The sequence below is a fragment of the Clavelina lepadiformis genome, chromosome 9 (assembly GCF_947623445.1).
Source record: "Clavelina lepadiformis chromosome 9, kaClaLepa1.1, whole genome shotgun sequence".
NCBI classification, from domain to species: domain Eukaryota; kingdom Metazoa; phylum Chordata; class Ascidiacea; order Aplousobranchia; family Clavelinidae; genus Clavelina; species Clavelina lepadiformis.
In genome coordinates this window covers 14,967,077-14,984,016 of record NC_135248.1, presented here as the reverse complement: position 1 = coordinate 14,984,016, position 16,940 = coordinate 14,967,077, and the positions used below count along the sequence as shown (strand labels likewise).

Sequence of the window (16,940 nt, the reverse complement as noted above, 5' to 3'; positions counted from 1 at the left end):
ATGTCCGCTAGACGATGAAGCGGAGCTGCACAAATGGCGCTGATTTATAAATGAGATAAAAGAATGAAGGAGTAAAAGTTCCAGTTTACGGTTTATTAGATTAAAATTAGCAGTAGACCTTTAAAATTTTTTGAAATATTTTAGCTTTCGCCGAAGTCAAACCTGATGCTCTGTCTTTGGCTGCTGCTTCATAATGATAGGTGTTACGTCATTAACGATCAGGCAATGTTTACAAATGTCATCAACAACTGATGCTTACAAATCACGTGACCTTTGTTGGAAATAGCTCAGATTACTCATAACGACTGTGAAGTTGTCTCTGATGACGACTGATCCAGATGATAGATGATCTGATTTTGTTCCATCCGTAAATCGGTTTTGCTTCTAAGCTCTTTTCGACAATTTATTTCTGAAGAGATAAGTGGAATGCTTTGTATGAAGAGCGATCAACTTCTCCGTAAAGTTTAAAGTCAAATTCCATTTTCACTCGGATCCGCACATGGCAACGTACATGGCAACGCACATGGCAACGCACAATGCCAGAATAATCCATACAACACCTCTGACCCAAACTCTCATTTCACATGATATGAATCTTCAGCAGGATTTGAATGCAAAACCTCAAGCATACCGACCCAATTGCTAGCCGTTACGCCACAATTTTTCCTTTTACCATCGTCCATAACGCTAGAAATTTTCTTCTGAACCTCCAAGATCTCGGCAACAACTGCCATACTGCCATATCACTAAGGGATTGGTGACTCGCGTTATGGACGATGGTAAAAAGAAAAAAGAAACACCAACAAACCGAGCTTAGGGTTATGATGTAGAAAGTAAACAGAATGTACACTCTGGGCTATGGTGCACTTTTTACCATATTCTAAAAGTAACCTGATTGTAATGGCTTTTTGACCATATATTTAGGCCTACCAATATGAATTGTCATTACTCCATATTTTAAAGTAATATGCTTGGGTTTAGTTCTTTTGTACTTTGTTATCGACTATTTCAAAACTTTTTGAAAGGTTTCTCTTTACCAATTGCTAAAAATTTTTCAAGCGGCTTTCAAGACTAATTAAATTATTATTAATTATCTGCTGGGGTTGTAAACCCAGCAGAATACAACAATGTAAGTATAACCAGGCCAATGGAAATATGATAAAATCATTGTTTGGAATCACAATTCAAACGTAACCTTAGACATTGTGCGATGCAGCATAGCCTATACCTAGACTACCCTGCAGTGCCCAGCAGGTCGACAAACATGAAGCGTGAGAAAAAAGTTTAATCTTGTGCGAATGCGTTAACGTGCGGAATCGTTTGCAGAGTGCAGAAAAAACTCCCACGGCCTTAGCACATCTTTGCATATAGTGACGCGAGTGAGTCGATTGGTGAGAATCAAATCCAGTCACCTTAAAGGGACTAGAACTTGAAAAACGTTGTCTCTTTTTGAAAAGGAAAAGTTATTAAAAGAATCTGATAACTTAAACAGTTATTCGCCTGAAAAATTCAATTACAGAAACGGCAGCAAATGGTTGTCAAATTGATCTTTATTTTAGCAATACACACGTGATATTTACAGGTATGTAGAAAATGCACCAGGTTTAACATTTCCAAGTTATATCAAATTTCAAAACATTAAGCACCGAATATGGGGTCAAACGAGGACAAAGAATGATTGGGTGACTGAGAGCAGCTGGAAGAATAATCCTGTAAGAAATCTGCTCGCCGGGTGAGGTCATCATCCAGAGGCCATAAAGAATCCACTTCGCCAGACAGCATTTCGTTGAATCCAAATCCTTGACTGAAGTCATTTGACTCGTAGTCGATGCCAAATTGCGTCGGTTCCGGAGATGACATGAGCGATTGAAGGACGGACGTGACGTGAGGAGTTTCAGCAGCAGTTGAGTGACTTGTGTTTTCTGATGACGAGGTTCGGGGAGAGATGATTGGTGAGTAATTGCTACTTATGACGTCACCGTTTGCTTTGTGCATACGTATGTGCTTACGTAACGAACTGGGGTGGGTGTAGCTGCGATCACATCCTTTGTACTTTAACGTAAAAGGCAATCATCAAATTTTAAAATTAAAATTTTAGCTGACTTCGTTTACAAAAAAAAGTCTTTAAATTAAAACATGTGAAAGCGAAACTTGGAATGTTGCTTACCTTGCAAACATATAACTTTCCTTTATTGTGCATGTAGCTGTGCTTTTTACGATCAGAGCTATTGGCAAATAGTCGATCACACCCAAGATATTTGCATCGAAACGGTTTTTCGCCTGAAATAAAAAATTGCAGACTTGGAAGCTCGTATTTCGTTAATGAAAGTGCATAAAAAGCCAAGAATAACGCTTAGACTAAAATATTATGTTACCTGTGTGAGTTCTTATATGGATTTTGAGATTTTCGCTCCGACCAAATCCCTTACCGCAGACGGGGCATGCGAACGGTTTCTCTCTAGTGTGAACTCGGATGTGGTTAACCAGCTTGTACTTGGCCTTGAATGCTTTCAAATGACGTTTGCATTGACGCCAGTAGCAAGTGTGGTTGCTGTGCTCCGGTCCTCCGACGTGATCACAAGTGATGTGGTGGACAAACGCTTTCATGTCTTCGAAGATTAAACCGCACACTCTGCTGCCCTCCTGGCTCCGGATCATCCATTCGCACGCAGTCGGTTTCGAAAGTTGGTTGGAAAACGCTTTTTTGATAATTGCCGACTGTTGCTGTTGAGCTAACGGCGGTAACCGTAGCAAGCCTTGGGATTGTTGCTGAATGGTTAACGGCTGCCTTTGAAAGGTTGACGTTTGTTGCTGAAAAGTTGACGATTGTTGCTGAAAGTTTGACGGTTGTTGCTGAAAGGTTGAAGATTGTTGCCGAATGTTTGATGGTTGTTGTAGAGCTTGATATTGCACCGAAGTTTGCTGAGGTTGAAAGTAATAAGGATGCTGATATCCGGATGATAGCGGTGGAAGTTGATGAAAATTTCTTGATGCGTCATATCCGGGATAAAATTCCGGCGTAGGCGTTGTAGGATAAGGATGGGCCTGATAGTTGAACGATTGTTGTTGAGCAGACGAGAACAAATTTTGAAGGTTCAGGTTAATTCTTGAGTCATAATGATCACACGGACGGTTGGTAAAAGCTACTGGATGCATTGGCTTGATTTATATCATAAAAATCTGAAAACATAAAAACTGATAAAAAATTTCGCGATTATCTAATCATATAAATGTGGAGAGATACATACCTCTGGCACACTTTTCAACCCATATCAGGTTGTATAAACTTTTACGATTACTTCTGCTTCAAATGGTATCTGTCGAACATTGACCAGCTACTGGACACATCTGACTGGATCCTGGTCATTTATACCTGGCCTGATCTGGCTTTGCTTTTTTCTTATCACGACGTCACAATCAATTCTTTGTTTGTTTAACTTTCGATCGTTCGCCATCGCTTTCTCACCAGGTCATGTGCTGCGATTCCCAAACTCATTATTTACCTTCGGTCGCTAGTTATCGAGTCTACAACGAAGATAATTCTAGGACGCAGCACTCGTCCATCGATGACGTTGCATGAGGCCTATAAGGGCGTGAAAGTTGAAAATATTTGCACTTGCAGGATTAACCGGTGGAAGACAATGTTTTGAGCACTTTTTGAGATAAACTGAAAAATTTTAACTCTCATTTGTTTCTTTCAAACCAGGTGTAAAAATGAGACGAAACTTACGCAAAAGTACATTTCGGTATCAGCTTTATTATTTTAACCATTACCTGCTTAATGAATTCCATTTTTTATCGCTGTTGCTTTGAGTGGTTGTGTTTTGTGATTAAAATGTTAATATGTACAATTGTATGCGGTATTTTTGTTTGGAAATAAAAAACAAAACAGTTTGCAAAATTTTAGGTAAATTTACAATTCAACTTGCTAAAATAATAAAATACTTTTTTTACAAAATTTTCATTGTTATCTTTGTTCTTTACTCTGATACTTTTATCTTTTTTCTGTTTCTTTAGGTCAGTGCATAGAAAATATTTCATATTAATTTTCATTGAACATTATTAAACTCATTCAATGGTAGTTGATGTCGATGGAAATGTTTAATTATCTTCATTAATGATGTAATTATTCGTTTCCCATTGTCTCACAACTTTCAAAAAACTTAACTTCATGGAGAACATTTATCACTAACTACCTGATTAGCCTATTGTGGCGTCACAATTAGTGTTATCCGGGCGTCGAGATACCGGTTGTTTAGTTGATTGTGGGGGTCACTGAATAAATTTGACTTTCACTTGATTTTTTGTTTAGAAAGTTTAAGAAGGTTTCGCACGAAAAGCAAAATATTTCGTTACACACCAGTTTTCGTTGCAAATGTAACTGGAAATGTATCCAGTTTATTTTCTTGTTATTTAAAATACTTTCCCCGTTTATCTGAAGAATAGAAATTATGAAAATGTAAAAATAATAGAAGTTTAGAAGTTAGCTTACTTGGTTGGTTTTGTTGCATTGAAACATCTACCTCAACATTTTCTTCAAACACATCAGTTTCCATTTTACAATTTTAAACTTTTTTCCATAAGATTTTGTTTTTTGTCGTCATCACAATGACGTCCCGCAATCGTTTCTTAAACTTCCGACCAACGATCGCTTTCCCACGAGCTCATATGCGTCGCGATTTCCACAAAACCCATTGTTTGCCTGCAACCAGTATTTATCTAGTCTGCAATGGCACCAAGCACGCGTCATCGTTGACGTTGCGTGATGTCACAATATGCGCGAGAAAGTTCAAAATGTTTGGGCTTGTAAACATATATTTTAAACTGGATTTTTTTCAATATACGAAATATACAAAATGTCACAAAGCCAGATTTTAACAGTTTTAGTTTCCCTAATTTTAACGAATTATAATATTTTTGACAATTTAGGTCAGTCTAAACAACGAAATTAAAAATATTGCCTAAGAACTTTTATTGTAATTTCTGGAACAAACTTTAAATTAATCCGGTCCACTTGGGAACCAACTGAGAAACTGTTTTGGATAAGTTTACAATTTTCACAACATGCTATATAAAAAAATGCTGTTTTTGTTTTAATATATACGATTTGAAAGTTGAATTTTGGTTTTACTTGTAATTTTAGTCTAAAAACTGATCGCTTCTTTGTTACTGGCTGTTGCGATGTTTATTCAATTTTATAATTTTAAGTTTAATTTAACAAAGAAAACTGTTAAGAGTAATTGAAAAAATTTTATTGTTTATATTCAAAAAATATAGTTTTTTTTAAGTGTGCCGCAATGTGTTTAATTATGTTTTTAATAAGTTATATAAATTTACACGAAATTCTAAATAATTTTAAACTAAGACGTTTATTCAAATAACGGAAAATCTTTTGTCGATAATAATTAACGCTCAAAATAATCTCATGGCCCATTCCATAATTACTTCCTAAAATTTCCCAAACTGAAACCACGCCATAAATACCGTAATTACTCGCTTCCCTTTTGTCGTTCAACTTTGATCATTCAAACACGATTATCGGTTTTGGTGATTACCCTATTGTTACAGCATAATGACTAGAATCGATTAAAGTCTGGTTTTGTGAGGGTATGACAAGATTAGCTAAATGGAACATCGGTAAAATAATTTTAAAATTGCTTTAAACTTCTGAAATCGTCTAATGACCATGAAATGTTTGGATAAATTTTACAATTGGTGGAAATTCATTTTATTAAAGTGTATTTGTCCAAAAGTACTTGTATGAGACTTTTTTAACTTCGACCTAAAATATTCTGATTTAATAATTTTATGAACAATGTTTTTTTGGTGAGCATTAACGGGTCTTTCACGACCACAGTTTCAAATAAAATTGTTGAACGAAAATTCAAACTTCGCGCCTTACTTAGGACAGCACGTCTCGTACACAATCCAGTCCTGTATGCGCAAATATTTTCGACTTTCGCCTCAATTGTGATATCACGCAACGTCATCGGCGGACACGTGCCAACCCCAGGTGTAAATGACACAGCAGGCCCGATAACTAGGTAAATAATGAATTGAGTGAATCTCAGCAAGTGACCTGGTGGGAAGACGGTCGAGGAGTAGAAGTAAAAAAAATTTTGTCCGTGTGACTTTGTTATGAGTTATGACAAAAAATCTTAGCATGTACTGTAGACCAATTGGTACCGCAACACTATGAATGAACATTATCATATCATTTGGTAAAATAACCAAGTAAGATTTATATTGTAAAAAATGTGGGTATTCGAAGTAAAATTGGCCAAGGAATTTTATTCTGTATGACAAATAAGCGTGGTAATAATCTTGGCTTACGAACGTTTGCAACAACGGCTTATTTCCCAGGAACCAGAAGAAGCTTTCCCAGGAACCAGAAGAAGCTTTTCGCTCTTCGTCCGCTGTTTGTCAATAAAAAACGTGTAGTATTTTCTGCCCGACTAAATTATACTAAAAATTTCTATTGTTATGGACATAAAATTGGAAATGTACTTTGAATAATTTTACTGTAAAATTTAATTGTTTTATTTTTTTACCATAAAGGCAAAACAAAATCGCGAGTGAAAGACAGAATTACCCAGGGCACTTTGGGTCGCACGAGCAAACAAAAGATCACTCGACCATCTGCAAAATACTGTCTATGACATGGAAATATGGCAAACACCAGCAGTGATAATTTAATCGCCTACTATCAAGCCAAGTTCTGTAAGATGTGGGAATCAAGAAATCACGTCAATTATTACGATAAATTAAATATTCTGAACACGGTAATTACGTCATGTAAATCAAGTTGAGTTGATTGATGAAATTTCAATTTTTGTAGCATCTAATTTCAGCAAATAACTGCACATTTAACTAATATTGGAGTAAAAATTCAAATTTAAAATTTAGGTCTGATGATGTTGTAAGCTGTTTTCAAACATGAACGCTTTCCTGTAGTAAGAAAAAACGCAATCTTTACTCCAAAAAGTTCAAATGACTTGAAATGTTCAACCAAGCAACAAGTCCTTATGTACTATACTTTGTCAATGCAAAAATAAACACAAATTAGATCTTATTTAATATCTTGATGAACTTATTCCAATATATTGGATACTTATTCTATATAAGTGTACTTTTGACTTTTCCCACTTGCACAAAATATTGTTTTCGTGAAATTGAAACAAACACGTATTCACAATATTGCGTCTTGCTTGATTTGAACGTGCATGTGCACGAGCAAATAATTTCTACTTTCACGATCATCATGACATCACGCAACGTCATCGATGGACGCGTGCCAAGCGCAGGTGTAGGTGACTTAATTAGCGTCTGAAGGTAAATAATCAGCTGAGGAAATCGCGACAGGTGAGCTGTGGGAGAGCGATCGACTTTTAAAAACTATACACACAACAAGAGACGGCATTGTGATGTCATTATGACGAAATACATCTTACAAACACGTCAATTTGCATCGAAATCCTTGCATTTAGAAAGTGAACTATGTAAGACAATTTTTGCCAACAATTATTTAATGCTTCAGATTCCAGAAAAAGTTTCAAAAACTCAATATTCTTCTCTATGAATGTTTAATGTTTTGTCACGCTCTAACAAATTACTAAATTCAAAAAATCAAACATTACACAATTAAAGTAACAAAGATTAGTTTTCTTGCTAGCTTCTCCAAAATGTAACTTTTTAATCTTATCCGGGAGAAGACATTTAGGCGGTCACTGTAAAAACTTTGTACTGCAGTGTTGTAGGTCTTTGCACATAGCTGTACACTGCACTAGTTTTTAGTTTTAAAGCGTAAAAATTTCACAATAGTTGTTTTCTCGTTGTTTGTTGTTGTTGTTTTCTTGCAGCGTTTCTTGATTTTCAAGAAAGTTAACTTGACTTTAAATCGAGCTTCCTTGAGTTAAGGTCGAATTGGTCGTTTTCACTTACAACCAACCAACAAATTAGAAATTCATTTGAAGATATTCGTTTAATTTTATACCTTGAGCAACAAACAACGAGAAAACAAACATTTGATTGTCGCGCAACAAACGGACAAATTTCTTAACTTTAAGATTGAGACTCCAGTCTGCAAGTTCAAAAAATTATCCTGTAGGTTCATATTGTTTAAATCATAAACATGGACAACTATAAAACAACAAAGCGCCATCTGACGGGCATACAGTAACAATTAAGTGCTGGCAAGTTAAAAGTGTCCGTCTCAGAATATCGGATCGATTACAAAAATGCAAAAGTCAAGTTACAAAGCGGTTTTGAAAAGGAGAAAAATTTATCAAACGCAGCGTTGTTTGCATTACCATTGTTATAATACACCATTAACGTATTAAAATAGGGATAATGGGAAAAAGCAAAAAGCCACACTGGTTTATCACTTTATCATTATTATTACGTCATACCAGTGGACTTCAACACAACATTTGGTTACGTTTTGTACATAGAGGTTAACTGCCAAAACACAAACAGTTTTACAGAAGAAATTTTTAAGACAAAAAGAAAAGTTACAGTTAACGAAAGTAAAATTCAGACAAAAGATCTCAAACCAAGTAAGTAAATAAGCGTTATCTCGGTCAGACGGAAAACTCAGATTGTGAGGTAACAATGGGATAATCACCAACCGGGGTAAACGTCTCCTGTCATGCCAGGATTTGGAAGGCGAAAAACACTGAGTCGATTATTCCAATTATGATGATAATTATAATACAGGATTTTTAGGAATTTCGGAAAACGACAATTAAAACAATTTCGCCAGGTTTTGACGAGCTAAAAATAGAACGAATTCTCAACCCGATCAGATATATTCTCAATTCATGAAAATATTTTTGTTTTTATATTTTAAAAATTATTTAGATATCTTTATGCAAAAATGACGATTTTTAAAAACAAAAACTCAACTAAAAATCTCTGGTATAAGTTTAACATTAACCGACAATGACCAGGGAAACGCGACGAGCGTTAAAATAATAATTTGGTTTTTATATAACTTTGTTACCAAAATATTTTCAGAGCGTTTAGTGGTTTTGTTAGGCCGATGTTTATGAACTTTGGCAAGTAGTTGTTAACTTGTATTTAACTTGATAAACCCAGTAAGTGCAAATATTTTCAACTTTCACGCCCATAGTGACATCATGCAACGTCATCGATGGACGCGTGCTGCGTCCTGGAATTATCTTCGTTGTAGACTCGATAGCTATAACGACCGAAGGTAAATTATGAGTTTTGGAATCGCAGCACGTGACCCGGTGGGAAAGCGATCGCCAACGATCGGAAGTTAAACAAAGAAAGAATTGATTGTGACGTCGTGATAAGAAAAAAGCAAAGCCAGATCAGGTCAGGTATAAATGACCAGGATCCAGTCAGATGTGTCCAGTTACTCCAGTAGTTGGTCAGTGTTCGACAGATACCATTTGAAGCAGAAGTAATCCTAGAAGTTTTCACAACCTGATATGGGTTGAAGAGTCTGCCAGAGGTATGTATCTTTCCACATTTATATGATTGGATAATCGCGTAATTTTTTATTTGTTTTTATGTTTTCAGATTTCTGTGAAATAATCGAGAATATGAATTCTCCGAGCGGACCTAACCTCCCACCAGTTGCTCCTTACGATCCAAGAGCTAACAGAGATCCCCAAAATTTGTTCTCGGCCCAGCATCCCTATGTCAACTATTATCAGGCCTATCCTTATCCGACAACTCCGACGCCGGCATTTTATTCCGGATATGACGCATCAACCTTTCAGCAACAACCGTTAAACTTTCAGCAACAACCGTCAAACTTTCAGCAGCAAACGTCAAACTTTCAGCAACAACCGTTGGCCATTCAGCACCAATCCCGTAACTTTCTACGTTTGCCGCCATTAGCTCAACAGCAACAGCAACAGCAACAGCCTCAACAACCAGCCGCTAAAGAAAAAGCGTTTTCCAACCAACTTTCGAAACCGACTGCATGCGAATGGATGATCCGGAGCCAGGAGGGCAGCAGAGTGTGCGGTTTAATCTTCGAAGACATGAAAGCGTTTGTCCACCACATCACTTGTGATCACGTCGGAGGACCGGAGCACAGCAACCACACTTGCTACTGGCGTAACTGCAAACGTCATTTGAAAGTTTTCAAGGCCAAGTACAAGCTGGTCAACCACATCCGAGTTCACACAGGAGAGAAATCTTTCCAATGCTTCAGATGTGGAAAGCGATTTAGCCGGAGTGAAAATCTCAAAATCCATATAAGAACTCACACATGTAAGATATCTGGCATTCTCTACACTTTCATTAACGAAATATTAGATTCCAAGTCTGCAATTTTTTATTTCAGTAGAAAAACGGTTTCGATGCGAATATCTTGGGTGTGATCGACGATTTGCCAACAGCTCTGATCGCATAAAGCACAGCTACATGCACATTGAAGGAAAACCTTTTGTTTGCAAGGTAAGCAACATTCCCAGTTTCGCTTTCATATGTTTTAATTTAAAGACTTTTTTTTGTAAACCAAGTCAGCAAAAATTGGGCGTCTTTGCCACAAGCATTGATTCCTATTTTTAATTTTAAAGTACAAAGGATGCGACCGAAAGTACAGTCACCCCAGCTCGTTACGCAAGCACCATCGCAATCATGAAGCAAACGATGACGTCTCGCGTAGCGACAAGTCTTTAAACAACTCCCCTGAGTCCACCTCCAATACATCCAGGGCTTCAAGTATGGCGACCGAACCCAGACAGCAAGCACGAATTACGTCTTCACCCCAGGGAAGCTCGGAAGCTTCAGCAGAATTTGCCGAGCTTCAGTCACCGCAAGATCGGGTAATGCATTCCGATATTCTCGATGTAGCGCCCTTCAACGGCTACCAAGAGGAGTGGATACCAAATGATGTGGACTTTGTGGATGAACAGGTCACGTATGATCCAGATGACGCCAACTATTTCAATTATTATCCAGAACAGGCACCAGTTAAAGGTAACGATCGAGGCGAATGGTAGACGTGTCAATTTTATGCGAAATGTTAAGGTACAATTTCGACTGGCTTTGAAGATTTCAATTTAGTGTGTCAACTGTTTAGCTCGATATAAAGTTGTTTTAAGCATGTAGTAATTCGTTTGGGTAATCTGACTAATCTCTTTCTTAAACGGGTCGTGTCTTGATTGAGCTGGTCTATGGTGCCCGCATGGTTGTGCAATAGCTCTAGCAAAGACCTCTGGCGCATTTGTATCGACAACCGTTAACACCAAGTCTAGACCGTTTTAGAAAGACTCAACCGCAAAGAAACCCCGGAGCTTTTGCAGAATTCGCTGAGCTTCAGCCACGGAAAGGCCGGGTAATGTATCTGGAAATTCCCGATGTAGCGCCCTTCAACGACAACCAATAGGTATGGCTTCCAAATAATGGAGACTTTATGGAAGGGCAGATCGGGCATGATGCAGATGGTGCCAACCACTTCAATTTTACCCAGAATAACCATTCGAAGATTGCAATTTAGACTGGTTGCATACATATTCATTGTCTGTAGGATGTTACAATCTGGACTGGTTTTGAAGATGTCCATTTTGTGTGTATAACTTTGTAGTACGATACCAACTTGTTTTAAACGTGTGTATTTTGTGTGTATGCTTGTAAAATTCTAGTACGTGTGCCCAATATAATGGAATAAATTTCAAAAAATGCATTTTGCATGAGTTTTTAGTGTCAGTCACAATTGTCATGAACAATTGCGGTACATCAGTGACTCCTAAGTTACAAAAGTCACAAACGATAACAATTTCTTAGGCTACATCTTATGTCGTTTGCTGAATTGCTTTGCAAGCAATTGGATCAGCCTATTTTTAACCCTGTGTTCAGCTCGTTATAACACTCCTAGTTACCTTGACAACCATCTCACAATTCTCTCCAATTGTCTATCTTCTTCCTGTATTTGAGCTTCGGTAACGGACATGTCTTTCTTGAACCGGTCGAGTATCGAGGGAATTTCGAGTGTGGATGCGACCGAGTTTATCTGGTACCGAGTAAGGTGTTGCATTGTTGGCGGGACAACTGTAAAACGATGCGTAGAAATTGCTTAGTTCTTGTTCTATAAGACTTTGATCGGTTAAAATGTTTCCGTCAGAGTTTATGAAATAAATTCTTTCATTTTACTAATACAATAGCAGTTCATTTAGTTCACATTTTTGAAACGAGAATACAACAATTTTTTAACGACGTATACCAGTCAACAATATAATGAGGTAAAAGCCAAAACGTTGTCACATGCAAACAAGGAAATACGACGAACGAAAAAATTAAAAACGTAAAAAGATCTATGAGTCCTAAAATTGGGTTCGTGAGAGAGGTTATTGCCCAATGAGCTCCCTATACGCTGGTAGTCTTAATTATAAAGGATTATTCAGCAATAAATCCTCTATTGACGTCATATATGTTTTTTTCCTTAAGTTAGCCAGAATAAATCAACCAAATATAACGAGTAACCAACTTATGTAAAAGAACTCAAAATATGGCAACGGTCTTACCAATGACGTATCCCGACGATAGTGATAAAAAAAACTCTGAAATCAACTCGATGACAGCCTGTAAGTTGTCAAATTTATAAATAAACGTAATTACACTGAACACAGCTGAAAATTGTACGCACGTGCGTATGCGCTGCGAGCGCCCATAGCTTAGTTCAATGCAACTGAGAAGTAAGTTAAAACATGTCTGAGCTGCTTCCTTTAGTCAGGAGCGCACAAAGCAGATTGTTCTGTTATCAAGTAGCTGCTGCTTTCATCTAAATCAGGGGTCGGGAAACTTTTTAGCTAAGGGAATTTTAGGCTTAAAACTTATATTTTTGTCTATTCTTTCATGGGTATTTAAACGATGTAATTTTCTATTCAATGGGAACTAAACGCGTTTCTGAAATCATATTTACTTATTATTTGTGTTCTTACTGTTACAAATTAATCGATAATTAATTATTTGTCACCCTACAATTTAGCGTCCAAAGCAACAACGTCACAGTGTATTCAGTTTACAATCGAGACCGTAGTTAAATAAACCAGGACGGTTTATCGGTTAAATATGTTTGTTTGATCAGCAAAATCTCTCAGGTCGCTAATTTAGAAACCTCACCAAAAGCGACATAATGAGTGAGAGCAATAAACTCCTAGTCTGGTTCATCTGTGGCCGCCTCTGCCCATTGACAATGATGCTCTCTGCGCATTCTCCAACGAATATTCTTCTATTGTGAAAGCCGACTTGGACGACGACTCACAGAGCTTTCTCGACCGCTGTCAGAACCAAGAGCTACTCAAGTCTGAGAGCACGAAAAACTCTTCTTGACTCATCATGAGGTCGCGTGTCTTTCTCGGCAGCACATTCGCAGACATCAATCGGCCAACACGTGGGGAATAGAATTGCATTGAATTTAAGAAACAAATGAACGAGTGAATAAATTGACAAACGGTGAACAGAATATAAAGCAAAGCAATCAACGTTAATCGACTTGGGAATGTAAAAAATTCGATAAAACAAAGAAATCAAAGGAAATAGTAACTAACATGACGTGGCGGTGACATGGCGCCAACCGCCACAGATCAAACTGATCGCCAGTGATAGAAAAACAACATTAATTATAAAGAAAAACCAATGAACAAGTTTCTATGATAACAAATCTCGAAATTATCACAACAAAATAGCACAACCATATGCGGTGTTTACAAAATCAATTAACTCGTATGTGACAAACAAATACAATTGTTACGTAACTATGCAAGCTAATGCAGAAATAAGTCACTTTTAAGCAACATTTTAATAGTTCTTCGCTGGGCGCATCAGGACAAACGAGATCTGCATTGTCTAAAAATCTCGAGTTCGATTCCCGACCAGGTCGCGATTGACAAAATGTTATCGCGTTCGGTCGCTCTTAGTTTTGTGTAAATGAATCGATGTTAAGAACGGTATTTATCGAAGTAATATCAATTTCTTGCTTGAAAATGACTACGTCACACGGAGACGTCACTTTTCTTTCGTGAGCGGAGTTTGACCCATTCACCATCGCACCGACCAACATCAACCTCCTACTCTAAGTTTTAAAAGATCCTATCTACATTCCAAATAGTTACACCATCGCCAATCTAAATACTAGAGCTAAGCATTGACTTCGCACACAGACGGAAATTGTTGACCAGAAAATGTTACGCAGTATTTAATAACTAAATGAATATATTGGTTATTTAGGCCGCTGCATTATCACCAAAGACTGGAATTTGGTCTTGCGGAACATATTAGGAATTAGCCCAGAAGATGGGGTAACATGTCGAATTAACAATCGCTCATGATTATGCAGTTAGTATGGAAAACAAAAAGAATGATGACGCAAGTTGTTTTAAATCAACATCTATAATTTCAGAACCTGTATTAAACCGAGGCCTGTAAGAGTCAAAAGGACCATCTCCTTTTACAATGGAAAACAATGGTTTAATTGTCGGCATCCCCTCCTATACAACAACCCAACCCTATTCTAACTAGACTTGGCTTCTCCCGCACACAGTCATAGCAAAACGTAGCGTAGTCGCAGCATTGTTTGCTGTAAAAACTTGAAATTTGGTGACTTTTCCTAAAAAATGTTCAGCTATCTGTCCATGTTTGTTTGATAAAGTTGGATTTTGTAATTTTTGAGATATTGTGATATTTATATAATTTTGCTCTGCTCTCCGCATTGAAGCGTATTACTCATTTACGCACCAATAACTCGACTAACTATTCTCTTTCGTTCTCTTCTCGCGGTCAGCTGGTTTTCCGCACAGCGGGGGCGAGGCGTTACAAGAAGATTTTCTAGAAATGTGTCACTTTTAGAAATAATTAATTTACACTAAATTCACTTTCTTTAGTTTTACAATTATGATGTATACAGGAAGCCAGATGATTTTTCTACTAATCTGTAAAAATCCGATCAGTTTACGACGTATAGTTTCCTAGTAATTAACGATTGAAAATGTGTGTGCGGGGTCGGCCACACCTAGTTTTTTAGTAAACACCCCTGGTTAGGACAGGGTTAAGCACAGACACAGAGATAGCCGTACAATATAACTGATGCGTTTAAGCTTTTGTTAAAACATTTTGTGCTGTAGCTGAATACTAGTCACTTGGTTGATTGTAGGCTATGGTCAAAAGTTTAAGCTTGGTCAAGAAGTATATCAAGGGTTCACTATGCGCATATTATTTAGGAAAAGAAACTATTTACACAAGTCAAAGAAAGTAAACATTGTTAGACAGCATGTTCGTCGTAATTGAATCATAAATGAATTTATCATCTTGAAGTCATATACCCAGGTCTGTATCTAATAGTAGATCAATTTTTGCATCTACTCTGCTTTTAGTATTTGTTGCAACTGATGCAGTTGTTTCCCGTTATGTGTGAGCTTGCTTAATAACGAAAGTTGTCAAGTTATCAGAATATTTACCCACGGACCGAAGCCTTTGCAAAAAAACTCATCGCTCAACTACCCTTTTCCGGGTTCGTCTTTGAGCAAGACTCGATTGTCAAAATGATTTTGTAAGTATTGATATTTTCTTTTATTTTCACATAACTGCGAAAACACACGATAAAGACACAAAAACGGAAACTATTTACAAAATTTATTTACTATTTTGTAAGTATTTCTTTCTTATATCGTATTGCTTGAACGTAGAACGGTTCGTCAGTTCTATACTGATGAGACACGAGCGTCGTTTACGCCCTGTTGGAGCGAACGCAGGTGTCGAGCACGGGCGGCATTTATGAGCCCAACGCTCTAATCACTCTGACGCCAAGCAACCCTATCAGAAATGTAAATGCGTTAAGTTTTGACAAAGCGAGACAAGTTGTAAGTTCTACTTTGTGTTTCTTGATTATAATAGGCTTTATAAAATTTTAACTTTAAAACGTTTGAAAGCAACCGACTTGACACTGTTAATCTCGAACACTCGCGTTCTGTGATATTTTGTAGTGCAATATATTTACTTTTTTCGCTGATGCAATGTTTGCTTGCACGCGGCCATATTTGCTTTTAAAGGAGTTTCATAACGTGTTTAACTCGGTGTAATTACAGGGAAAGTCAGGTGGCAGTGTTATAAGTATTCCTGAAATAAACTGTTTGTCCGTGTACTCGTCAAGGCAGTTTATCTATTAAAGTTATTAGATTGTTACCGCTATTGCATTCTGTTATTGCTGCTTCACTGTAATTGCTCTTTAGACCAAAACCAGCTTTGGGGATTTGTGGTGCTGTAAAAAGAGATCACAGGATATCGCAGTTTTACTTTCTGAGATAGCTTCTGCTTTTTGTGTTTGATGAGCAACTTAGGCTATGCGGGATAGATTTAACATTAATTTCGTGCAATTTGTATGACATGGATTCTTTATCACTAAAATATCATCCTGTGAACGTAAGACTGGGTAGTGCTTCAGTATATGATGTGAAAATATACTGTATGATATGATACATGATGTGAAGATATACTGTATGATATGATACATGATGTGAAGATATACTGTATGATATGATACATGATGTGAAGATATACTGTATGATATGATACATGATGTGAAGATATACTGTATGATATGATACATGATGTGAAAATATACTGTAGGATATGATACATGATGTGAAGATATAGCCGATGTGATTTGGTTGGGAGTTATGACGCGTAGCCGATGCTGTTTTTTATCATTGTAATTTTCTGTTGAATGTGGGCGTTATTCCGTACAATATATTTCTGATCCAGCTTTACTATTTCAAAACTTGGCTTACAGTAGGTCGTTTCGAATATCCAGAAGTTTTTTACATTGCAAATTCTATGGAGACTAAACGTTGTTGTACGATTATCCCAGGTTGACTGCGGAGTTATTTAGTTTATTGTCCATAAAATAGTCACATTGTGACACAAAGCACACATTGCATAACATGCCGATTTTTGAAAGCTGCGCA

The 16,940-nt window shown here is 37.1% G+C and overlaps 3 protein-coding genes across 4 annotated transcripts in view; 2 read left to right on the top strand and 1 right to left on the bottom strand.

Annotated features, from left to right (window-relative positions):
• Window positions 1-1,542: 1,542 nt before the first annotated feature.
• LOC143470080 (uncharacterized) lies at window positions 1,543-3,337 on the bottom strand. Its single transcript, XM_076967971.1, has 4 exons — window positions 3,249-3,337; window positions 2,376-3,180; window positions 2,168-2,280; window positions 1,543-2,052 (listed from the first exon to the last, which is right to left on the bottom strand). The coding sequence occupies exons 2-4, from the start codon at window positions 3,154-3,156 to the stop codon at window positions 1,639-1,641; spliced, it is 1,308 nt and encodes a 435-aa protein (XP_076824086.1). The 5' UTR covers window positions 3,157-3,180; window positions 3,249-3,337; the 3' UTR covers window positions 1,543-1,638.
• A 6,047-nt stretch (window positions 3,338-9,384) lies between these two features.
• Window positions 9,385-11,634, top strand: LOC143470081 (uncharacterized). 2 transcript variants are annotated; one of them, XM_076967973.1, is made up of 4 exons: window positions 9,385-9,478; window positions 9,547-10,248; window positions 10,322-10,434; window positions 10,557-11,634. In XM_076967973.1, the coding sequence occupies exons 2-4, from the start codon at window positions 9,570-9,572 to the stop codon at window positions 10,980-10,982; spliced, it is 1,218 nt and encodes a 405-aa protein (XP_076824088.1). In that variant the 5' UTR covers window positions 9,385-9,478; window positions 9,547-9,569; the 3' UTR covers window positions 10,983-11,634. The 2 variants fall into 2 exon arrangements, with proteins under 2 accessions (XP_076824088.1, XP_076824087.1); XM_076967972.1 differs by having other exon boundaries at window positions 9,395-10,248.
• Window positions 11,635-15,290: 3,656 nt separating this feature from the next.
• The window catches only part of LOC143470061 (intermembrane lipid transfer protein VPS13D-like), a 32,172-nt gene continuing 30,522 nt past the window's right edge, over window positions 15,291-16,940 (top strand). The window contains exon 1 of the mRNA XM_076967926.1: window positions 15,291-15,526. The gene's annotated coding sequence lies outside the window, so the exon portion shown is untranslated. The remainder of the gene's footprint in view (window positions 15,527-16,940) is intronic.